The sequence below is a fragment of the Lepisosteus platostomus genome, chromosome 2 (genome assembly GCF_059453375.1).
Source record: "Lepisosteus platostomus isolate fLepPlt1 chromosome 2, fLepPlt1.hap1, whole genome shotgun sequence".
NCBI classification, from domain to species: Eukaryota; Metazoa; Chordata; class Actinopteri; order Semionotiformes; family Lepisosteidae; genus Lepisosteus; species Lepisosteus platostomus.
The window spans coordinates 11,958,621-11,984,816 of NC_142612.1; the positions used below are offsets into that span (position 1 = coordinate 11,958,621).

At 36.8% G+C, this 26,196-nt stretch overlaps 2 protein-coding genes across 9 annotated transcripts in view; one reads left to right on the forward strand and one right to left on the reverse strand.

The window, feature by feature from the left end:
- gabrb3 (gamma-aminobutyric acid type A receptor subunit beta3) overlaps positions 1–26,196 on the reverse strand; it is a 113,842-nt gene that overhangs the window by 79,007 nt on the left and 8,639 nt on the right. For both annotated transcript variants that reach the window (XM_088598165.1, XM_088598175.1), the window contains exon 2: positions 4,594–4,641. In XM_088598165.1, the coding sequence (XP_088454291.1) occupies positions 4,594–4,641 (48 nt within the window). The remainder of the gene's footprint in view (positions 1–4,593; positions 4,642–26,196) is intronic.
- Positions 11,250–26,196, forward strand: part of gabra5 (gamma-aminobutyric acid type A receptor subunit alpha5) — a 28,781-nt gene continuing 13,834 nt past the window's right edge. The window contains exons 1-7 of one of the 7 annotated variants that reach the window (XM_088598249.1): positions 11,250–11,359; positions 11,687–11,825; positions 13,298–13,382; positions 13,918–14,039; positions 16,852–16,919; positions 17,033–17,253; positions 19,999–20,081. In XM_088598249.1, coding sequence (XP_088454375.1) covers positions 13,300–13,382; positions 13,918–14,039; positions 16,852–16,919; positions 17,033–17,253; positions 19,999–20,081 — 577 coding nt within the window. In that variant the 5' untranslated portion in view covers positions 11,250–11,359; positions 11,687–11,825; positions 13,298–13,299. The other 6 variants (XM_088598215.1, XM_088598240.1, XM_088598224.1 and 3 more) reach the window with 6 other exon arrangements.

The following is a 26,196-nucleotide window of genomic DNA, read 5'->3' on the forward strand; positions in this document are numbered from 1 at the left end:
CAATACAGACTTAACCAAAATAACATGGGGCTTTAATTGCTGCCAAAGGTGTTTCCATAACACGTTGAACTCACAGCTCTGAATACTTAAGTAATTAACACATTTTGTTTTTTTTCTATTAGATTTTTATTTATATTGTTTATTTTTTAGTGACATTTACTCTACCTCATCTTACCCATGAAAGTCTTCAATCTAAGCATTTTAGTTTGCATACAACAAAAGTGTTTAAAATGTCTATACTGTACATCATTTTGTAATTTCACTTTAGGAAGCAAAATGGACACCATAAGAAGGGACTGAATACGTTTGCAAGGTACTTTGTATCTTGGATATTCCACTAGAGCAGAGACCCTCAGGCTGAATCTTGGACAGTGTTTACTAATGATTTGTTTGAATTGTACGCCTAAGTAAGGAAACTGTCACGATTATAGTCCCCCCTCCTTAAGGGTGCTCCAGCCCTTTACTTTAGACTTAATTCTGTGCACCTGATCCCTTTTCCCAGCCCACCTTAAAAGCCAGGCGCTGACGCTCATCCTGGCTCTGCATCTGGTTTCCGCACCGTGCGAGACCGGGACCTGGAAGCGCCTGGTCCTGTTAAGGTTTTAATCTCTGTTCCCGTTCCCTGTCTGCCGGTTCCGACCTGGTTCATGGTTTTAATTCCTTGTTTGGATGGATCATCTGGCTATGGACTTATTCTTGTGTTTTTGGATTCCCTCTATGGATTACTTCTGGATTGTTTGCCTCGGCCACACCTTCCCCGTGCACCAGCGCACTTTGGACACGCCTTGTTTTCAGCCCGATATTCTTGCATGACGTTTTCCTAGTGTTTCCCCACTTCTTCAGATTGTGTCGTCCGCATAGGGTCCGGAAAGAACTGTATATTACAGAAACCTTTAATCAGTCTCTGATCTTAATCAGTCTTTTTTGCAATTGTTCTCAGCTATAAAGCAGTTGGAAGTTGAAGTAGACTACACAGTAACATAACATTTGACAATTTCAAATAAGAAGATTAGCCAGATTATTAATTTAAAACCTCTACAGTAATTCCACAGTGGATTGGACACTGCCAGGACTCAACCAGGACAAGGCTGTTAAGTAAACCTTTACATCAGCATAAAATATGTATTTTGGAATTGGTAAAAAAGTATTACATGTGTAAGTGACCTCCCAATTCCAGTGGCCAAATTTGTTTTTACAGAAGTGAAACTAGTATTTAAAAAATTAACATATTATGAGAAAGCACTGACCACAATACCGCAAGAAAATATACAGCCCTATACCAGTCTCTTTCATCGGGTTTCAGCAGCCAAAGCAAAGCACAGCACTATAAATCATTAGAAACAAGACAATCTCTGTGTATTCAAATCCCAATCTGGCAAAGAAAGACCATTTTCCTGATAGTACTGTATGAATCAAATACCACATGGATTCTGCATGTTTGCAATTTGTTTTTTTGTTTGTTTTTGTTTACTATTGTCTGGAGTTTATGCATACTGTACCTCAATAACGTGAAGACTTTTCTGGCAATCACAGAAACTAAGGTATTTGTAAATTTGAAAACTTATCTTCCTTGAATGTGTTTCAGAGCAGAAGATTTTATTGTCTTTTAGGATGGTGGCAACCAAACGCCATGCTTTAATTTTAATATAAACTACATATTTTAAGAGGGCAGCAGGTTTAGACTAGATAGAGATATTTGTCAGACCCACATTCCCCAGAATGCTGTGGGAATGAGCTGCTGCTTTCAGTCACCTGACTCATTGCGTGAGAATGACTGGTCAGGTGGTTCTTTAATAAAAACCATAAACAGGGACTTCCAGGGTTTTGCCTTTTATCTACTTTCTAGGGAAGGAGAACAGATCCACTGTCATGCAAATGGAGTGAGAGGGGAAGCCAAGTGACTGAGATGTTTTATGAGTGTCTAAATTTTCAAATATGGAGATATTGTTTTGGAGATGGTAAACATCTTAACTGCCCAGCTATAGATAGTAAGTGACTGAACAAGTCTAGTTAATGGCTCAAGGGGGAGCATAAACATTTGTTTAGGTGTGTGTTTGAGTATTTATACTTACACTGTAGATAAAAGCCAAGTATCTTTACCTTATGGCTACTTTGTATGTCTGTTTTAGCTAGACCTACTTTGTGTGTACAACAGTTTTGTTGTTTATACAGTAACATCCCTTTCCAAGATAGGTCATGCATTTGTTAATGTCATTTGCAATATTGCTATGATCATACTTTATAATCTGGGTATTTACTGTATTGTACAATTAACCAGAAATTGAAAAATGTCAGTTCAATTAATTTGCAATATTTAGTGTCAAAGATAATAAATAATTAGTAGTTAAACTACTCCATAATGTTTAAGAATATAAAAGTGATGAATATATGGAATCAAGATTTTAACAAAACGTATTGGAAGGGAGCTGAGGAAGGACAGAGAATGGTTGGCTCAGGTTGTGGCACAGAAAATCACAGCATGTCACATACTTTTTATTTCTACTCATTTTTTTTTTCTAAAATAACAATAACTCCATTGCACAGCACGGGACAATTAGGAGAAAGAATCAGACTTTTGTTTAAAATAATGCTTGCTTAAATCTCTCCTACTCCATTAGCTTCCAGGATAGACCTGTAGCAGGATGCTGCTGTGCTAATGTGTTTACAATCAGCTTTCGAGAGTAATGTGTTTGATTCCCAGCACAGACTGCCAGACTTTAATTCATAGCAAGCTTGGAGATTTGAGAAGGTCTTCTGGATCTTGATATTGCACAGAGGGAACACCACTCTCCTCTATAATGAGGTCAGTGGCTGAACTCTGTGTGAGAAAAATAAAAGTAACACAACTTTCACATAATGCTGCTGACCAGAGGGTTAGGATTAGAGTTTCAGCATTGTACTGCACATTCCTCTGGCAGAGAGACTCACCATGTTATAGATTCAGTAACAATGATGAATGATGAGAATTAAAGATCTAGGAATAGCAGTTTCTTAAAATGATATGTACAGTATTTCATTTTTCAGCCTCTTATTCTTTAAAAAACAGCAATGATTTTGATTTTTTATTCTTTTTTGATGGACAAGGATTGGTACAACCTAAATGTTTGAGTAATGAGTAATGGCTCACTATATAATGTCACAATCACAAAATACATCAGTCCAGTTTACCAGCAGTAACTAAAACTAGGCTTGCAAAGAATACTTGTACTTCACTATGACTGTTTCTTCAAAGTATTTGTATTGCTTAGACTCTACTTAAAATATAACCACATGTACTGTAGAAATACTATTACTAGTATTACTAGACAACTTTTCATCAATATCATCGACTTCAGCTCAGCTTTTAACACCTTCATTCCAGAGAAACTAGTCAAGCCCAATGCTCTACTCCCTCTACACCCACGACTGTAAGGCCAAACATAACACCAACTCCATCATCCAGTTTGCCGATGACACCAGTTGTAGGTCTGATCACAGACAATGATGAGGGGGCCTACCCCAGCTACAGACTCTTTGACCCTCTACCATCTGGAAAACAGTACCGGAGCATCCGGGCTCAGACTTCCAGACTTAGAGACAGTTTTTCTGAACCCTTACAGTGTCTTCTCTATTTCTCAAAACTCAAAGGCACATTGAAATCTACCTCTACCTCACATGTCAAGACGTTTACTCTCCATTATTTTGTATTCTTTATTTCATTCTGTTGATGAATGATTTTGCACAGCTGTTGTTGTTTTGCACATTGCCTGTTGTTTGTCTTCTTTTCTTGCACAATTGTCTTGATGTTTGCACTACTTACCATCTGAGAGCCAGCTAAATAGTATTTTGTTATACAGTACTGTACCATATACAGTACCTGTGCATGAGTATGACAATAAACATGAACTTGAGATTATGAATTTTTATTGTAACCTATGGTGGCTTGAATGAGCACAGCTGGAGCAAAGCTGGAGCCCTTCCTTTTGAACTTTCTTGCTAGACTGCACCTCGAATTTCGTGTTTTTACTGCTGCAATAGCAATTAAGAAGAAATAATATTCTCATCTTGGTGGAAAATGTACATTACTTAAAGTATATAATTTTTTATAAAGGCGGTATTTTTCTTAGTTTTGGAAAACTTTCAGTTGGATTTTGGTGTTGATTAAAAGGCAAAAGATATAAAGTAACATTATCATAGACAACCATCCATTTGTAGGTTTTGCTCTTTAGGAAAATGCAAACATGATAAAGTATTTTTCTATTAAAAGGTGTATAAGTAGACAGACAACATAGTTACTAAAAATTAACTTTTCATTTGATCATATTTGGTATCATGACTATCAATAAATTACAGTGTTGGGAAAAAGCTGAAAATAAGAAGTTGGGAAACACTTTGTTTTTTCTTGACTATTAACAACATTATTTACCTTAGTTTAAATTAATAAGATTAAGATTATACTTTTGAACACAAATTAAAATAATAATAACCAAAGATAAGGTATTGTCACAAAAAATATTTATAATGCTGTAATTAATAGGGAAAATAGATAAAATGTCCAAAATTTCTTCATAATTGTCCTTAAATATACTGTACTATACAAAAAGCTTTCCTTACCTGGTATCATATATTGCATATAATTTCTTGTTTCCATCAACTGCATTCCTGTAAAAAATATAAACAAAAATAAAGATGAGTAGAAGGACAGCATACAAGCAGACATTCAATGAAATCCATGTACTTAAATGAAGAATTGGTTAACAATTAGAAAACAGAACATACAGATATGGAGTAAATGTTCAGACTGATGTAATTTCAGATTGAAATTTCAGTTCAGATTGGTGTACAGTAATTAGTACCATAGGGATCTGTATAGGGACCACTTCTTTCTAATTTAGACATTTACAGTATGGAATCATTAGTAAACAAGACATGTTTGCAGATAATATCAAGATGGGAGGGGCAGAATACTGTGTGGAAGCGTGGGAAATAAATTCAAAAAGATTAAGACAAAATTCAAACCTACACACATGGCAGATTGTCTATACTGTACATGTATCATGCTAAATCACGGGGTAGGAAAAACATCAACCAAAAACATAAGCTGTACAAAAGTAGCATCGAAACCACTTACAGTAGATTTAAGGAAATAACAATTGAAAAGGCTTACATTTAGGTTTAGGTTTATGTCAATATAGCGTTTACATGATGTTGACAGCAATAATAAAAAAGGCAAACAGAATGTTATTATGCATAGTTCAAATTTCAGAGTTTAGGTCAAAGGATGTTTTGTTTAAATAGTGCAACGCATTGGTAAGATTTCATTTAAAATGCTGTGTCCACTTTTGGTCACCATGTCACAAAATAACATATTGCTTTACGATCTCATTTAAAATGTTGTGTACAATTTTGGTTTTCCTTTAACTAGAGTTAGTCCGGGAAAGAATGACCAAATACTTTCCGGGGCTTAAAGGAACGTCCTACAGTAATCTGTACTTTCCAGTCTAAAACAACTGAACTGTTTTGAACTTGAGTGGAGAAGGCTACAAGGGGCCCTGACACACATTCAAAATCCTCAAAGGCATTAGCAAGGGCAACCCAGTAGACTTCTTCAGAATCAACAGTGAAACATGATGAGAGGGCACACTTGGGAACTAAGTGGGAGTTTTTCTCATGCTGAGAACATTCTTCGGAAAACTGAAGCACTTTGTCTTCTTAAAGTGTAGTGAGGGTCTGAAACATGCTAACCAGCCAGATTGTTAAAGCCAATACGATTACTTCTTTCAAATTAAAAATGACTGGATGGGACTCTTGGTTAGATACAGTACTATATAACCAGACCTCCTCTTATTTGCAGCTCTTATTATGTTCTTAGGTGCTATCGTACTGTAGCTCCACGTTGCACTTGACTTTAATTGCAAATTGTTGTCTTCTCAACATTGTAAAAAACTATGCAGCAGCCTATGGAAGCACATTGCTGCCGTCAAGGAAAAAAAATCCCATGTTACCTCATGATTACAAGCAAATTATCCTGTTATTACGAGACAGCAAATCATCTTTACAACATAGCAATTTATCTCTTAATTACAGGATAGCAATGTCACACCACCTGATACGTTGTACAATGGCAGCACATACTGTAGAAGCTACCCATAGCTCAGCTGGAACTGTGGTTTAGTGTTTGTCCAACAATGCAGAATGTGCACAGACTTACTTTATACTCTAGTTTATTCATAATAAAATGTTACAATTTGTACCTCATGTGAACACTATTGTAACCATGAGGACACTCACCCTTAAACAGGAACAAGTGTACCACGCAATCAATTTCATTGCTTAAAACTGAAAGTCAGCTAATGATAAAGTACTGTAGGTATTGTAGAACAATTGCGCTATGTGAGTGATGATCGCATAAGTGAGAATGTACTGTTCTATCTTCTAATTATGAGGTAATTTGCTGTCTTGTAATAATGATATAATTTCTCATACTAATGAGATAACTCATGATTTTTTTTGATGACAGCAATGTATTTCTGTAACAACCAAACACTAAGTAAAGTCAAAATTGAAAATGAGTAGAAGGACAGGAAAGGAAGGAAGGAAAGGAAAAAAGAGGGAAAAAATGGTAAACAAATGTACATGTACTGTAAGTAATCAACTTTATAAACTTCATCTTCATTACCATGAGGTAAACAATGAAGTCCTTCAATGGCTCTTTAGCGCTTTAAGAGTATTATTACAGAACAATATATTTTAGGTATCTTTCACTGCGGGAACATTATCGTAATGTTAAAGGTGTATTTCTTCTAGAGCACTAATTGTGTTTTGTGAATGTATGCTATGGTCAAAGATAAGGCCATTTTGTACACGGAATATTAAATAGTACAATAGTATGTAATAGTACAAAGTTTTGAAGTATTGCCAAGTTTACCTTATTTAGTTTAGTTTGAATGAACGTGAATGACCGTTCCTCGAACTGTCATTTTTGTACTGGGGCAGACAATATCAAATATATTTAGCATACAAAGCTTTGAATAAACAGTGGTATTGTCAAGTTTTCCTTAGTTTACTTCGCCCGTATTTAGTCGAATCTGCTCAACACGACGTGTCACTACTCGCAGGGATACACGAGATGACATTCAATTTCATCAAACTGCGAGTGGAGAATGAAAAATAAATCTTTAAAAATATATATTTTCCGACATGCGTTTAGCCACTGGAAGAGAAGCACCAACAGGAAGCATTTTGACCCTGAGCCGTGTAAGCAGTGAGTGACCCCAAGGGAGGGTGTCCCATTACTCATCTTATAACTATGCACCCTCGAAGACTCGCGCACTTGAAGACCACACTTGCTCTACGTCACAGAACTGCGAAACTGGGGGAAGGGCTTGAGGCGCAGTGCGAGAACTGGGACACGGCCGCCGCTATCCGTTAAGTGCTGCGTTATCACCAACGCGTCTTCCTTCTGCACCGCCCACGCGATAGAATCGGTCAGGAGGTTCCAGCCTGTCACGATCTTCTTCCCCTCTCTAGAGGGTGCTCCTACCCTTTTGTATTCCCGTTAGTTTTAGTTCCTACACCTGTGTCTTGTTGCTGTTTTTGTTATTTAAGCCTGGCATCTTCGCTCTTCTGGGCTCAGTATTGGAAGACGGAGGCCCTGAAGCCTAGCATCAAGTTGCCCCACGTCCGCAGCTTAAGGGCATAGGCTTCAGAACGGTATTCCAGTGATCGTCTGGATGAATGTCCCGGCACCTGGACCTTGGACTGCACCCTGATTCCCCTTTCTGGACTTCCTTCTGGAATAGTTTGCTACACCCCCCTAGCACCAGATCACTGTCGTCACCGCCCCCCCCCCCCCGTCTGTCATCCCGTCCTGATCCTCGCCATGTCTTCCCTTTTGCAAAGGAACAAGTAATAGGTTTATTCCATGCTGAAAAAAGAAGAGAAAAAACACAACATTTAGGCTGTGAAGCCTTCTTCGGGTGTCTTCCCTTTTGTCCTTCTCCAGTCACTTCCGGATTATATCGTCCGCATAGGGTCTTTACTACGCATTTCACGGGAGTCAGGACCGGCTCCAATGATAATGGAGTGGTGGCACTGTAGTTAAGGCTCTGTGCCTATGGCTGGAAGGTTACTGTTTCAAATCCCATGGCTGGCAGAGAAATCCTACTCTGTTGGGCCCTTGAGCAAGGCCCTTAACCCCAGCTGTTCCAGGGGCGCTGTACAATGGCTTACCCTGTGCTCTGACCCCAAGCTTCTCTCCCTGTCTGTGTGTCTGATAGAGAGCAAGCTGGGGTATGTGAAAAAGATGAACTCCCAATGCAAGAAATTGTATATTGCTAATAAAGTGATGTTATCTTATCTTATACAGCCAGCAGGTACCACTCGGCTAATTCGTTATCATTGCATGTGCACACAGTACCACCCTTCCCCATTACGCGGTCTGGTCCTAAACAGATCGGGTGGCTTACCCGTGACAACTTAAGCAACCTTGATCTTTCCTATATAGTTTATCCAGCTGACCTTAAGCATAACTACTGTACATTTCTTGAAATACTGACCCTTCTATTAAAGACACCTTTGCTTTGAAAGGACTATTATTTTTTAAAGCAAAAGATTTTACAACTGGAGCATATGTTCTATTTCTTCTAAAAGCGTACTGGGCATGACTGTGCAATGCCCACTTGGGCAGTTAAAGTTTTTTTAAAAACTTTTTCGCTCTCTAATTTAACCCACTAAAACCAAAAGTTAAGAGGTATACCAATACAACACTTATGTTTCCAATAGCATACAGTATTGTGCGACCTTTTCTACACACCTTTTCTATCAAGGTCTTGAGACCTCTCTTGAGAGCTGTGCCCTGGGAGCTGGGAGTACCATACCATTCTGTATTTTTAGCACGCTATTCTCTTCGGGACCTAACCCGTTTAGTTTAAACTACAAAAATATAATGTTCATATTTCTAACATTTAAATAAAATTTAAACAAATGTTAGACCATTTTATATACGGTATGTAATGAGGTCCATTAAAACGCAATGAATTATTCTATAGCTTTCAATTCTCATGTGTTGCGTTGTGGTTTTTTTTCTCATTTTAAAATGCTCAAGATCGCATCATGTGCCTCCAGTTATTTTAGAAACGTTTTTGAAATCATATTGACTTCTGTGGCTGGGCTACTAGTGTAATAACTAGATTCTGTAATCTTAATTAGATAGCATCAGGAGCTTTGGAATGTTGCACCCATTATTTAACAGCCTTACGGAGCAACTTAGCGCAGAGGGCAAACAACGGATCCTGTCAGTTCAACTTCACACTCGCCGCGGTCTAAACAGCTTGTAAGAGTACCGGGAGCTGTCCACTGAATTTGTGGTGCTGAAGTGCCTCCAGAAAACAATGGCTTGATGCGCATTTTACAGTGGGGCAGAAATTGTCTGCCGCCCACGCAATCTTTGCACACTTTCAGGGACGGGTGTTAGCGGACTGCAGTGCTGTAGTTTGATAGTAGGCTTTGACATCTACTCAGATATCATTAAAACCGTGAAAACGACCAGGCAGTATGTGTATTTTCCCAAATGTGGAAATAAAAAAAAGCAAAGTAGAAAACCCCCTATCTTTGAAAAACTATAGTAAAATGTTGTTTGTGTTTTACATACAGTATGATTTCTATATATTTCGTTGCATGGTTGTTAGCTCTACAGTAGCAAGCAGTTGATACAGTATCTGCATTACTGGGTTATTCGGTTGACTCAGACTATTTTCTGACTATTCCGAAGATAATCTGCTTTTAACACTTCTTGTATAGATCATTGCCTTGAATTTCTTCATATGTATTTTTAATATATTTCATAATATTTCTTAAATTCTTAATATACTGTATGTTAGCAGTTATTTTATTTATTTTCTGTTCTGGTTTCAGATCAACCTTATCGTCTTAAAGTTATAAAGAAACCCATTCATGTATTTTACTCTCGATATAAGTATTACATACAAGCAGTTATCATTTTTTCTTAAAGGGTTCAACGTTCGTGTTAAGGGAGAGTGATCTCACTGGAGTATTGCTTTTTGAACTTTTGATGTAATCAGTTTAAAAAAATAATGCTTACGTAAAAATTGAGGCTCCCAATCAGATTACCTTCCAGTAAACAGCAGTACGTGCTAATGACTAAAGCAGCGTCGGGTGGCAATTAAGAATTTATTTTACATCTACTGTAACTACAAAAGTGAATTAAATGTTCAAATGAATGTAAAGATCAAAACGTAAAAGTTTTGATTTCTTGCTGTGTACTGTACAGTATAAGTAATACAGTATATTATAGATTTATAAGAGCTTACAAGTTACTATCACCTCATTCCAAGACCAAACCATCATGTGATCTCTCCTTGGAGTAAGAGCTGTCCACAGCCGAGGTAGATTTTTATTTATTTCTGCTTGTATACATTTGGGGGAGAAAAGACTTTTAAGAGAAGTCTCAGTAATGACGAACAGGCGATGCTCGTGCGTCCCCACAAAACAATTCTCTTTTAACATAAACCAAATGGGTTTTTATTTAAATCTCAAAGTGCTAGAAATGATATTTTAATGTCTTCTTTCACCATTGTTGTAGCTTCATTGGAATGTTTAGAACAGCAAAATTAAAATGGGAGTCAATGTGAAGTCCTCACAAAGAAACGATTGGACGCGTGTGTAAGTGTAAATGTGAAACTACTGTATCACATCTGATCTTATTGCACCTGTGAAAACAATATTATGTCACTAATCCATGTCAGAGTACAGTTTTCAACTCACTTCTACATCACTTACTGTACTGTACATACTGTATGGATCCAAGTGGCAAGCATTCCGTAAGATGCAAAATAACATTACTTTATTATTTTACTATTGATACTTTTAATCTTTACAAATACAGGATTAGGCTACCCTCTGATGGCGGTCTTGGAAACTACCTCTATTAAATTTGTTTTTATCCATCTAACGTTCAAAACGGACATCTGCTAAGCACCTAAAGCCTTCCATCAAATACTGTACATACCCCTGAAAATACAGTAAATGTACAGGTACAGTATAAGTCGAACTGAAAGAAATGTCATTTATTTTTATAAAGCATATTTTCGCTGAGTACTGGAGATTATGGCCTTTTGTTCTATTAATGTATTAATACTTCAAAATGTATTCCGGATACTAGGCTACTTGCACTTCAGTTGAGTTTTTTTACTTAAATCAATACCTAAAAATATTCCGGATTCGTAGTTGCGTTGAAGGCACTCAGAAGTAATTAGTATTTGCAACGACACCTTACTTGTTGAGAAAATCGTCTCGTTTCATTGGCGGTCCTTGTTTAGCCAGATCCAGCCCTTGGCAAAGGGCTACATCGCAAATAGAGGTATTAACGACCTTGTAGGAGTGGGTGGGGAAATCGTTTGCGCCTTTTTTGACAGAATGACAGATAATGGACCAAATGTCCGTTTGTGTACTATATACTTTTGTAAGAATCACAAGTTCTGCAGATTTGTTGAATTCTTGGGGAATACTGATGTATTGGCAAAGCGAAAGGAACGCTAAGTAAGCAGAAAGGTCTGAGAACAGGAGAGAGAAAAAAAACTGCACACTCTGCTCCCCTGTTGTTATCGGGGCTGTGGGATAGATTTTTTCTTTCCTGAAAAGGACTGATCGTCTCATTTACCTCCCCTTGTGTTTTTATTCTCCCCAGAGAGGTAATTATGGTGTGCGAAGAGAGGTGACGTCCTTCACTTTGATTCCCAATATTAACAATAGCAATAACAGCGACGGCTCGGAAGAGGGAATCCCAGAAGAAACTTAAAACGGAGATTGGAACCTCAGAGCATCTGGTAAGCGGGTACTCGTTTACAAATCCACTATTGCTTGTATTGATAAAGCAGTGAAGCGGCGCCAATGAAGACTAAACTGAACAAAAGTCTGCGAGAAAAGACGGGCTGTCCCTCAGTGGGAAAACCAGATAGGAAGACTAGGTAGAGAGAGGAAGGGGGTGGGGGAATAGCACAACCTATATGGGGATTATTGCAGCACCACAGTCCGTTAATCTTCGATGCTCCGCTCCAGGAATTGAGAGAGCAACATGAATGAAAGACAATAAATGGAAATGAGTAGAAGAATTTCATCCTGTGCTGTTATGATAAAGGAATATTGAATAATGTAAGGTTTGCACAGCTTTTCAAGTGATTCAAACAGAAGATCAGTGAAGCAAAACGGCTACTTTGAACATTGCAGTGTTGGCACTTCGGTTCAAATGGAATTCAGCGCCGGTCGTTAAGGTTCTCCGCTAAAAATTAAGGTATTTCAATCTTTTTAAAGCATACGTCGTGTTCGTTATGGTTTTGTTCCCGACGACGTTTGGGTTATTACACAAAATGTGTTAACAGTATCGTGAAGGTATGTTTTTTAGAGCTGTAATGCTGCAAACAGTTGCAGCTGGGTAACGTTATTGAGGCTTCCTGACACAATAGGCAAAATCACGAATCGAATTAAACACGGCACCTTAACAAGGATATTAAAGAAAGCTGTTTTTCGCTTGGTGACGTGTTGTGAAGCCCAGCCAGGTGGTTTATTGGGGCACTTTTATTTTTTTTCATATTTATATTTGCCGCAAGGTTTAATATCGGGCTTGATAAGAGATTGATGAGTTCTAATAAAGTACTCACGCTGTATAAGGTGATTTTGAAATTCGGAACTGCGGACCAGTGATGCGATTTATAAAAAAGCGCGACATTAAAATGGCAGAAAAATGGTTTTCTGTCAGAGTATAATAAATAATAATAATTGGTTTAATAATTTTAATATGCACAGTAATACAGACTTCACATTCTATTAATACAAGAGAATGCTGTATAAGGGTATTCGTGTTATTTCAGACTATTCATGTTCTTAGACGACCTCTAATGAACATGGTATGGAATTACAACATTTTTAAATACTGGTTCATCCGAATAAAGACCAACAAAAAGGCAACATTTACTTGAAATTATTATAATTCTAAACGATGTTTCATTGTACAAGAGTGATGTAAAGATATACAGTAATTCATACTGTACAGTATGTACGTAAGAAGATGCCCTGATTATGGGGAGCTTTGAATATTCAACACACTTTATCCTGAAGTGCAGAATACTTTCCCCTTAGCTAACAGTATTTAATCAATTATTAATTAAAAAACTGTGAAGTAATGTTTAACTTCACAGTTAATTTAACTGTTTAATCTGCTGCTTTACATTTCTATCAGTTTTATGGCTTTCACCAGTTTCCGATGGAAGAACCTGCTGGTTTTGAATTTCCTTTGTTTCAGGTATGGACAATGGGATGCTCTGCTTTGTTACAATGAAATCCCCACTGGTTTTCTTTTTGATCGTCAGCGTGATCTGCCGTCTTGGGTAAAGCATGGCTATCTTCTACCTTCTTTTTCTGTTTGATTGCAATCACAAATGTGACAAGGGCATCGGGAACACTAGGCAGGGTACAACTTTATAATATTAATTTAACATTGTATTCTTCCATTGAAATTGATATCAACTTTTATCCCACTGAATCTATCAGCTTCATGATCATCATCACCAAAACCTACATAATTGGTCCCCTCACACACCTTGAAACTGACTCTTCATAAAATCACAAACCATGTCATCACATGAGTTACATACTGTATGTCATATACTATACAGTATGTATACCTGTCCAAGCCTCAAAAATGTATACAGAACCCCCCCCCCCCCAACATAATAATTTATGTAAATACCATCGGCAAGAGTTTTCATTTGAATTCCAAATTGTTCCTGTTTACAGTAAACTTGTATTACAGTAGTTCCATTGAAGCAATGCGAAACTGTTCAGTTACAGATTCAATTACATGTTCAAGTGACTATGTTAAAATCTAGATATTTCATATAGGTCCTATTGTTCCTGTTCTAGTTTGTCCCAGATGGCAGCAGGAACTGTTACGGAAGAAACAAATGACAATATCACCATCTTCACCAGGATCTTAGATGGACTGCTGGATGGATATGATAATAGGCTTCGTCCTGGACTGGGAGGTATGGTATGCTGTATATACAGTACTGTATATGAATAATAGAATAATGACCCATGAGGTTTAAAACACCATAATGTATAAGCTTTTTCAAGTCCTACAGTATGTATTATATCACCTACAGTACATCTATATCTAAGACAATTCCAGGAAAACGGTTTCACTTTTTGCATGGTAATGAGCTGTATGAGTATCTTTCTGTGCTGTAAATGCTTTTAATCGGTACTTACAGTAACTTGCAAATCTGAATTTGGCATGAAACATCTCATCTAGTACAGTATGTCCAAGCTTTAAAATCTTTAAAGATTGGTGTTTGAGGAGCATAATGTGAATGGACAAGCAATTTTCACTTTATTCATTCAGTTATTTCTGTCAATACAGCATATTGTAATCAGCTCTAATTCGGATTCTAAATTCAACAATGCGTTGAATGTAACGGAAGCATTTTTATACTGGTGTACTGTATTTCAATAAATATACAGTATTACAAATATGAAATAAAAGAAATACAAGCAGTAACATTTTCAGTTCACTGAATTCCGTGCAAACATTTTTTTAGTGATAATGTTATTAGTAACAACTCTAGTGTTCATAGAGGGGTTATTATATTTCATAAGAAGGTACATGGCCATTTACTTAACATAACATTTACTAAAAAATAATTGTAGTCAGCATTTCATAAATTACAAAACCATATGGGACAATTACATATGTCCTATTACAAATGAATACATCTTGAGATTTAACGTTTCCAAGTGAACTATGTTTCCTGCATGTTTCTGTAAAGGAAAGCTGTTTTCTGATCAATATTAACTTTATCAAAGAGAATCTACTGTGTGCAAGGACTACTCATATTTATATTGTAACACTGTCTTCAAGGAACTACGTGCTAAAGATGTTATTATATTACATTAATGTATATAATTATATTATATATTTTATTTGTATATATCTGTGCAACCGATACATTTTCTTTGTTTTCCTCATCTTATAATATAAACCCAAAATTAGCTTGAAATTGCAGGGTTGAAAAGGCTCTTCCCTTTAATTTAAATCTAAGCAGTGTCAATGACACCTTACACGCGCAGTAGTACAGTAGTTGACTTGTACTGTAGATGGTTAAACTTATTTCTGTAAGAGAGAGGAGTTTTTTTTGGTACTTGCATCAGTGAAATATGATTCCTACAGTATATTGCAGTCTCCAGCTGTTACCTTTTCCAGTTTTAGCACACACAAACACTGAATTCATTTTATATACAGTATGTGCAAGGTCGAAGCATAAAAATGTTTGCAATATTTTGTTTATTTGTACTCAGTGTTTAAACTGCAAAGTTTCATTTTACTTTGCTTGATTCCACTTTCTCATCCAAGATTTCTAAAAATATGTTTATTAATATCTATGATTACATAGATTTAAATACAAATACAAAGGAACAACATTTTATCTAAAGCACCAAAGCAGTTATAGAAATCAGGAAAATACATATGCTTTTTAAAACTATTTAAAAATGTTTGTTAACAAAAACAACTGCTTACGGTTCCCAAAATAATAATAAGTCAACCACATAAATGAACACAAGTGTTGATGACCTATACAGTACTTAACGGATGCTTTTCAAATGAATAAATACAGCTCTTATGTACAGTATTTGTGTATTTACTGTATGTTTAATACTGTTATAATTTAAATAATGAGTTGTTTAAATGGAGTTTATAACACAAGTTTGGGAGGGATGTCAACAGCAATCTGTAATCATTCCTTACATAATTTCCCCAGATAAAAAAATATAAACACTGTAATTGTGTCCCTTTCTCTTTTACATTCCTCCTTCTCCACCTCACCTCCACCTTTGCTGATGCCCTTGGTCACTCTTCACTCTGCATGTGGTCACTAGTCTCTTTGTCCTATGGCCAGGAGAATCAGCAAAGCAGGTTTTGCTAAAATTACTCTGATGAAAACACCCAATAAACCTTTCAATACGCTTAATGTTGCTATTCGTAGTCAAAAGTATGTTTGGCTTCAAGCATCAAAAACTGTGAACTTTTAAAATGTCTTAGGTACTATATATAACTAAATTATCCGGTTGGCTCCATATGAAGTGAGACACCCTACTTTATTTTTTTTCTATGATGCCTATAAAACAGTGTGATCAGCACGGAAGACATGATAAAGTTATAAGTACATTCTGGTCTGAGAAGGAAAAATAATAGGGAAAATTATATTTAATAAAGCTGTCACCAGAGAAACCCATGGTATTTCTCTTATGACCTTCCTTTTAAATTATCAAAGAGAAGAAAATGTGACCATATTTTAAGGATCACGTTACACCTACTGTAATTCTGTAGTGTATTAAGTCACACTTTCATGCATGTTCATCATTTGAATTCCCTTGTTTCACTAACAAGAAGTTCCTAAAAAGGGTACATGTGATCAAAACATGTATGGTCTCTTAACTGTTAATGTCATTTACAGTATAAAATTAATTTTAACTTTTGATCTGGCAGAGAGCATGTGACAAAATAAAGCAAACAGTTCTATCAGTTTTTGCTTTTCTCCTGGTCTGTTCATTTACCCAATATAAATGTGCATCCATTACCCCATGTATTATGCCCAGTGATTACAAAAAACAAAATGGACATTTTATGGTATGCCAAAACAATGCTAAGCCTAATGCTAAGGCTATTTCGTTTTTGGATGTCTTCTTATGGAGGTGCCCTGGTGTAACTGTGCAGAACAATTATTAAGCCATACATTTTGCATGGGACATACAGTAAAGTATTCTCAGAATGATGTTGTTTTTTATAACATTTTGCAGAAAGGTTAACGGAGATAAAGACAAATATCTATGTTACAAGCTTTGGCCCAGTATCGGATACTGAAATGGTAAGTCTTTCATTAAAATAAGTAACTGTTATGTTGCTCCTATAATATTTATTGAATTTGTGTAAAGTTAATTGCAGTTTCTTTACATTAAGATGCCTCCCTGTTTTATATAGGAATATACAATTGATGTTTTCTTCCGCCAAAGCTGGAAAGACGAACGCCTTATGTTTAATGGTCCTATGAAAAACCTACCTTTGAATAACCTTCTAGCCAGCAAAATATGGACTCCAGACACCTTCTTCCTTAATGGCAAGAAATCAATTGCTCACAATATGACAACTCCCAACAAGCTACTCCGACTCGGGGATGATGGGACTCTTCTGTACACAATGAGGTAAAAATGGTAAACTTTTAGACTGCTGTTCAATATCTGCCCATCTGTCTTTTCTTAAATCAAACGTGACTATTACAGTAAGTCCCCAAGCCTGGTTCTCATTTGAGATTATAAACTTCTTATGATAGGGATGATGCTGAAACACTATCCTGAAGGTGTTCGCTCAGACCTTACGGGAAGGAGAAGATTGTTTGATTTGGCCCTACTACTGTAGTTTCACTTTATAGGAAACAGCATAACGTTTCCTAGAGAGGTGCTTTTCCTGACTGAAAAAATGCTAATTAATTTTTTTTTTCAATAAAAATGTCTGCATCCAATTTCTACTGCACTGTCTACACTGCCATTAATTTGCCATTTATCAGGGTACAGTATAACATTTCATTCCTGACCACTGAATTCTCAGTTTTACAAATACAATAAGATGCCATATACTACTGTATATCATTCCAGTTACTTTCTTAATATCAGAGAACAAAGCAGGAAATTGGAATATGACATACTGTAAATACTTGTGACATGATTTCTTAGACATTTTACTTGTACTATTCCAATATATCACTATTGCCACTGCTTCTACATCCCTTTGACAACAGAAAAATATCCTTCTATTTAGTGTTTGAAATGCATATTGATCAATTAAGGTATCAATAAGGGCAGGCACAAATAGTGAAAAACATCGACAGGACTGATTCATGTAAAATTGCTATGTTACAGTACCTTAAACATCCCTTTAAGCTTGAAATATTTATGATGCATTGTACTGGCTTGTGATTTATTATGTAGGGATATATTTTGTATTATTTTTGACAGATACAAATATCCAATGAATAAATGGATGAGACTAGGCAGAAATAATACAGTAGTAGCAGAATTAGTTATGACGCTGACTTCCAAAATGGACAATACAAAATAACAGGGAATAATATGTGAAAGATTAGAGAGAAGGATTTCGATACTCTAAATAGAAAAAAAAAAGATTTTTGGTTGCATCAGATTTTTTTTGGTCTGGAACATTTTTGTACAACTTGTTCTAAACCAGACCTGATAGCTTCTATAACAACATTCCAAATTTCTGAAGAAGTCTATAGGTTTCAATAGGGAGCTGAGACTTTCTCTAGCAAAATCTGTAGGCGTTTTATGTTAGGGAAGAGACATACAGTATTGTCAAATTTAAGAAAATCAGTGTGTCATACATACAGTATACGTTTAATAAGATGGCAGTACAACAGCATGAGTTCCTTTTTTGTTTTTGTTCAGGTTCATGAAGTGGAAATAGGTAACTTGATATATGGCTGACTGTACTAAAACCAGTTTTTTAGATGGGTTCTTTAACAATTACTTGGTATTAGCTCTTCTAAATTTTAATGTTGTAGAAGGGGCTAAACTCATCAATAATGACAATATTTAGCCTAATGCTTAGCAGGGTAGTGGCAGTAATAATTAAAGTTATTTGCAACCTCATACTGTAGTTGTTTTGCACCTCCTGTGTGTTGGTAGTTTTCTTGATTATTGAAAATATTTAAAACATGTACAGTAATTCTAAATATATAAGCCTCTTGCAATAAGAATACAATACAGTATTCTTTTTATATACTATTACTATTTTATATACTATTTTTATATACAGTACGTATACTATTTCAGAGGGATACAGTTCTGCAGGCTTTGCATGTCCTTGTATTGTTAAAATGCAATCTGCTTCAAACCTGTTCATGTTTATGCCCTTCCTGTACTGTAAGTTATTAGTTTATTTCAGCAAATTGAGCAAATGTGAAAGAAAAGGAAATCAGGATCTCCAATATCTGCTCTAATATTATAATGATGAATATGTGTATCTGAGTGTGACTATATAGATAATAACAATAAAGATAGTTGAATAAATTATTTTAATGTCTAATACTGTTTTTAATTTTGGAACTTCGTGGTGCTAGAGATATGATTTGCTATTAACACTTTAAAAAAATCAATGTGTCATATTCACAAGTTACACAAGATGGCACCATTGCAACATGTATCTCTTTTATGTTTTCTGCATGGGTTTAGGAGGGTTCTTATGAAATTTAATTTTACATTATGAATAGTATGTGTGCTGAAATAAATGATTGAGTATATTATTAAAACAGTTTGCTGTTTTTCTTATTGTTACTGTTAAGCATGAATTGTTTTTAGACATCCATTTTAAATGTTGCTCAACATATGTGATTTAAAGATCACACAACATGGAAAACTCAATGGATTGATGAATGAATAACCATATCTTTTATATCGGTTTGGTGTATCCGTTTATAACCAGCTTTTTAAGGTATAATGGAAGACTAAGGTGTTTTTCATTGTTTTCATGAGGTATTACCACCTCATACCACATGGGGAGGCTCATGCAGCAAGAATAACTACAATCTACTGTACATGAGCACATTGATACAGAGTCTGGACTTTTTTCAAGTATTACAGTAGTTTCAAAGTCTTGATAGGGGTGTAATTATTAATGTATTTCAGTTACATTGTTCTATACAGTTTAACACTTTTTAAAGACCAATTTATCTGTAATGATGTAAACCAACAAAATCCGAACCCCAGCTCCTCTGTGGATTTTTCATGTTTTAACCTTGTGCTCATGGGCTTTCTCCAAGTACTCCTGTTTTCCCCTCCCTAGTCTTTGTGTCCTGTCTCAGGGATGCATGAAATGATACCTATTATGTATGTTTGTCAATTAATGTATTATTATTATTATTATTATTATTATAGGTTGACAATATCAGCTGAGTGTCCTATGCAGCTGGAAGATTTCCCAATGGATGCACATGCCTGCCCTCTGAAGTTTGGGAGTTGTAAGTAACTACAGAAAATAACAAATGTTAATAGTAACTAAGAAATAGTTCAGTATTTGTTACACACCATTAAGAGTTCACAATGTAAACCTCTTAAGGGATTTTAAGGTTATTTTACATTAGTTTAAAATGTCACCCTAGGTATGTGCCGATGTGCATGAAAGGTAATGACTAACCAGCATTTAGAATTGGACAAAAAACTAATCTCAGTATAAATATTTTTTTTATTCTTGACTGAACTGAAGAACGGAAGGCTTTAAAGAATGTGTTTTCATCAATACAAGAGTTGGTCATCTGATATATAATTTAGCTGACACAAATTTACTGTAAAGAATGGTTAATCGATAAATCACTGCTTAATTTCCTGGTCTCAGCTCCGGCATGGATTACTATTCCATCAAGATGAGTTGTAACTACCCACATAAGCAATTGAAGAAGATGTCCACCAGAATGCACATTATTCTCACGTAGAGAGGTGGCTCCCATTTATAAATGCAGAGACTTCTGTTTAAAAATCGGCTTATTTTTCTCTTTGTCCTCTTAATTGTTGCTCTTGTTGATCTTATGAATGCAAGTGCTGTGGGTACTGCCATAGAAACAGCAACCAGCTGCTAAAGCAGTTGCAACAGTAATTTATTATTATTGTCATTGTTGCCCTAATTATTGCAGGTGTTTGTGCTGCAAGTCTTTCTTAAACCCAGTGCTGAATCTACATAGGCTAAGTATCACTGGTCGTTGCACTAAAATACTGTAGATACCATTTACAGTATTTTCAGCAGTCAGACATCATCAAATACAGTAGCTGAGGGTGGAAAGAAGAGATGCATCTTGGTCAGCCATGCAAATGCACATCAATAACAACCAACTACAGTATACAGAATTTTCTCTCCTTCATAAAGTCACAAAATATACTGCCTTTCTGAGTAAAGATTGGTAGTCAGATGAATAAGCAAAATAAAAGCAGAATAATCTGTGAATAAGCAAATGCTTTTAATATCAAATTGCATGACAGCTTTTATATACAGTCATCTATTCAAAATTAACCTTTCATGGCCAAAAAATGAAATAAAGGAGATGTACTAGTCCTGTTTGCTTCCTTTAATTTAATGACAATGTAAGGGATTTGTAGGCTAAAATATGAAAGACTGGATTATCTGCTTTCATGTCATGCTTGTAAGGTTTTATATTTAATAAACTGTACATTGCATTTGCTGTGGTTCTTAAACACTTACATCTTCATATTTTGAGCCTTCCTTTCTAATGCTGGAGGTTGCCAGTAGGACATCAACAGATACAGTATATTATCTGTTGATGGATGGTACAGTACATCAATACAAGTGCTCCGTGTTTTGAGGAAATACTAAGTCTAGAAGTAATATTTAGTTCAGCATACTACTGTGTATTTCCCAGAAAGCTCACTAAACCTGTCATTGATTAGAAAGGTCAAACAGGAGTAGAATAGAGGAAGAAAAAAAATGTTTTACAGTAGGTCTTCCTTGATTAGTGGAATTTCTGAAAAACCAGAGTTTTTGATATTGGACATATGTGTATTTTATTTTTGCTTGAAGAGGATTCTGCTGGAAAAGGATTTATGGAGGAATATACTGTACCAAGAGTTCCAAGTGAACTTTACTCTTGTTTATTGAGATCATCCTGGCTAACGCCTCTATTGAGCCAGCAGTATGCCACCAGTAATGACAGGACTTGACATCTAGAGGGTTATTAATCTATGATTTCTTTGTTATGCTCATCCTCAGGTGAATTCTGGTGTATTCACCCCAAGCACCCCTGTCTCCAGGTGACCATCACTTCGTTAATATATTGGTTACTATTGTAACGAGGCCAGGTCAATGGATTATAGTACCAGTGTGCAATTAAACAATTACTCACCTTGTTCACCATATTTAAGCTCTTTGATTTAAGCTCTGTGATGACAGTATTCCCTGCTCTGTCATAAAATTACACCCCTCGCCTTTATTTTCCCCTCCCTTCTGTGTTTCTTATTCCCTGGCTTTGAGTACCCTGGTTCATTTTTCGACCAATCTCTCGGATTTCCCCTTGTGGCTTCTTCTGTGCTTAACTGGCTCCAACCTTTGACTGCCTGACTGGGTACTTGGACTGTTTACTTTCAGTTTTGTCAGCCTGAACACTGATTGCTTCATTGCTTTAGGCATAACTGGATTCAGCCTCCTGTCTCATGGCCATTGCACTTGATCAATTGAGTGTAACAGCATTACAGTATGACAGCTACAGTACATATATGAATCCAGTGGGCTCTAAAGATTTCCACTGAGTGCTGGCCAGTCACGCTCTGCTTGGAGTCCTCAGGAGGCTAGTGTATCTGAGCTGAGGGATGTAGTACAAAACCTGTGCATTGCTATGAACAACATGCAGCAGGCATTCGCCTCGCTCTGTCAGGTAGCTCCAGCTCTGCCCTCTGCTGCAGCACTGCTTCTTGGACAGTCGCCTTCCCGAGAGGAGATAGGACAAAGCTAATCCATGCACAGGGGAAGAACTGATGCAAATAGGAAGGGCCAGTCTCACTCTGGCAGAAAATCTGTGGTGTCAAAAAACAGATCAGCCCTCTCCACCTCACAGTCAGCACCATGTACACCAAAATAACTTCAATGCTATGTGTTTCCTCTACTCTCTGTCTGCTGGTTCTGGGTTCCCATGGCTGGAGCACCAAAACCACAATTCAACTGGGTTTGCCACCTCACACCGGCCCTATGGTTGCCTCATTTTTCTTTTGTCAGGGACATCCTCTCCCAGTGGTCACCTTTTTCACTTTCTCCAGTCAAAACACAGGCCATGCAGGGACACATCGAGGAGAATCTCCAGAAGGGTTTCTGTTCATCCTCATCTCTGGTTAGTGCTGGATTCTTTTTCCTCTAGAAGAAAGATGAAACCCTTCATGCATGTATAGACTGCAGTGGACTGTACAACATCACTGTCAAAACAGATATCCCTTTCCATTTTCTTCTCCTTGAGAGAAAACAGAAAAAAATGATCTAATATTGACCTGAGAAGACCCTACATCCTGGTGCAAATTTGGAGAAGAGCGGAAGACAGCCTTCAACACGAGCTCCAGGTTTAATGAATGTTTTGTCACGACATTTGAAATCTGTAATGATCCTGCAGTGTTTCAACTTAGTGAATGACATATTTTGGGATTTCCTCAATCATGAATCTAGTAGTAGTCTACAATGATGACTTCAGCTTCACATTCTACATGTTAGGCAGTGTTTCTTGCTCAGCAATGCCAACAACATTTTTTCGCTAAATTAGATGTTAGACGTTCACAAAGTCACATTTCTGGGGTACCACATTTCTCTATCATTTTGCATCCCTAGGATGTCGTATCGGCTCCCATCACTTTCTTTTCCAAGAAGTTTCCTCATGAGGGCAGGTGGTCCCCCAAAGAGCTGCAAGCATTTGACAAGATGAAGCCCTTCTTTACATTGGCTTCCTTGTTGCAGTATTTTGAACTGGATGTGGAAGTAGGGCTTTCCTTTCTCAGCAGCCTGGTCCATGGAGGATTCTTCACCCTTGAGCTTATTTTTCCAGGAGGCTCTTAGTAGCTGTGCAGACCTATGATGTGGGCAATAAGTTACTTCACAACCCACAAAAATCTAGCCTGTATGGAGAAGGCAAAAACACTAAGCCCTTGCAGGTGAGATGGGATTTATTATCTTCATGATTCAGTTAAACCATCTTGTAGAAGCTCGGGTTAAAGAACGATAAGGCTGATGCTTTCTGAAGGATCCATGCCCCAGACAACTCCATGGTGGATCCTGAGCACATCGTCCCACCCTCCTGCATCATTGGTGCTAATGGTTGAAGAGACAGTGAGGTCAGCAAAGGTTTCTGTTCCTGCTCCTTCAAATGTTCCATCCAATAAACTCTTCATTCCTACTACTGCCAGATACAAATCGTCAGCGGGTATTTTTGGTGGCCTAATATGAGTAGGGATGTTGATAAATTTGTTGCAGCTTGTTCTATCTGTAATTACTCCATGGACCTCAAATCATTTTGTGCCAGCCACTTGCAACCTCTACTGTCTCCTCAGCATCCATGGTAATTAATTTCGGCAGCTTTCATCAACTGGTGTTCCTTGTCCCTGGGGCTGTTGCATCAACTTAAGCATGGCCAACCAATTTTCAAAAGACTCCCATTTTGTTCCTTTACACAAGCTCTGTGTGCCCTTCAGATGGCTTACATTTTTGTGAAAGAGGTTTTTCGCCTGTGTGGGTTCCCCTTCTACATCACCTCCAACCATGCCCTCCAGTTCGTCTATAGGTTTTGGTGTGCCTTCTGTAGATGTCCGGGGATCAAGATCAACTTATCCATTGGATGCTCTCCAGAGACAAATGGGTAGATGGAACAGATGAATCAGGACCCAGAGACCTACTTGATATGCCACATTTTCACTTCTAAGAGTCCTGAGTACAGCTGTTACTCTGGGTTGAACTTTCTTGTAACGTCCTCGTTAACTTCATTGGGATATCACTATTCCAGTGCATTTACAGATAGCAGCCTCAATTGCTATCCTTAAATCCAGAGACCGCAAACATACCCAAACATATCCACCACCAACAGGGCCAGTTGAAATCGGAGATGTGTACAGTAAAACAGTACATTGCAATTTTGTGAAAGCCTCCCAGTGATAAAAGAAATTTGCTGATCATCACAGGCACAATCCTTGTCCTTGTGAACTTCTGTGCTTTAAACCCATGAATAATTGGTTCTGACCTACTGTACCTGATCACCTGCCTGATGAGGCACTTGGACTGAGTTTGCTTTCAGTTTTGCCTGCCTGAACACTGTTTGCTTCTTTGCTTCACCCACAGATGGATTCAGTCTCCCATCTCATGGCTATTGCACCTTATCTGGCGAATGCAACGGGGTTATATGCCTATTCTAGATTCTAAATTCTAGATATACCCATTTCCCCTGGGATATGGCAATAGATATTTGTCTGTAAACCAGTTATTGAGGCACTTACTAGCCTGATTTTAGTAAAGAATATTAAAAAAAAGTTCAACTTAATTTGATTAAGTTGCTGTACTTTTAAGAATAGTAAATTTGTTCAGATACCTTTATGTTAAAAAGTCTAGCTTTTAAAAACATAACAATAGCATTCATCCAGCTGTTTCATCAAAGAGGCTAGACTATCAGCTTCAGCAAAGTGGGTGACTTGTTCCAAACTCCTTCAAACCTTTGCATAAAGAAATACCCCCCCCCCCCCCTTCTCAGTTTTACTGGAAATGCAGTTCTACATACAGTATATTCTATTTTGCTTTTTGTTTTGTTCCTGTTTCTGAGGAGGGATCGTCATTTCTTTGAGAGTTTGAAAGAGAGGGCCCTGGTAATCTGCTCTGCTCTTAAATGGGTCAGTTCTTTTAGCCTTAGTGTCAGACATTCTTCTAAATCAGGGAGTGCATCTGGTTGATCTTCTCAGGAGTGATTCTGGAGCAGCAGAATCGTACACAATACTTGAATAATGCTACTGTACCTTGATTTATAAACCCTTATAAATGCATTCTAGTACAAGTACAATTTTGGAGTTAAACTATTATCGTTTCTTCAATATTTTCTTTTCTACTTAAACAAATAGCCTTTTTAAATTGGCATTTAAGGAGTAAACAAGATTAAGTGTGGTGGGTACTGATCTTTACGGGTAATATAAGGCTATGTAAGAGGATTTTCTTCTACTTGCACAAATAAACTTTGGCTAAATGCTGTGCATGGTAGAAGTCAGCCCTATTTCTACTATGTAAGAGTATATACAGTATGGGGTTAAAGCTTCATGTCCATTCATTTTAAGAATTAAGTAAGACCCTTAATTAAACCTTAATTAATCCTTTCAATTTTTAAAGTAAAGGTAGTTTTAAAATCAAATGAAGAAAACTAGTTTGAATTTTAGAGGTCCATTTTCATATGCTGCACTAGTGGATTATCCTCAGAATAGTAACAAAATGTAACAGCTTTGTTGGTTAGCATTGCTACAGAGAATCTTACTCTTCGGACTTAAACATAACCTTTTACAGTATGTTTCAACATTTTTTACTTATTTGCTGTTTGCTGCACTTGAATATAACTAATAGTATTTTAT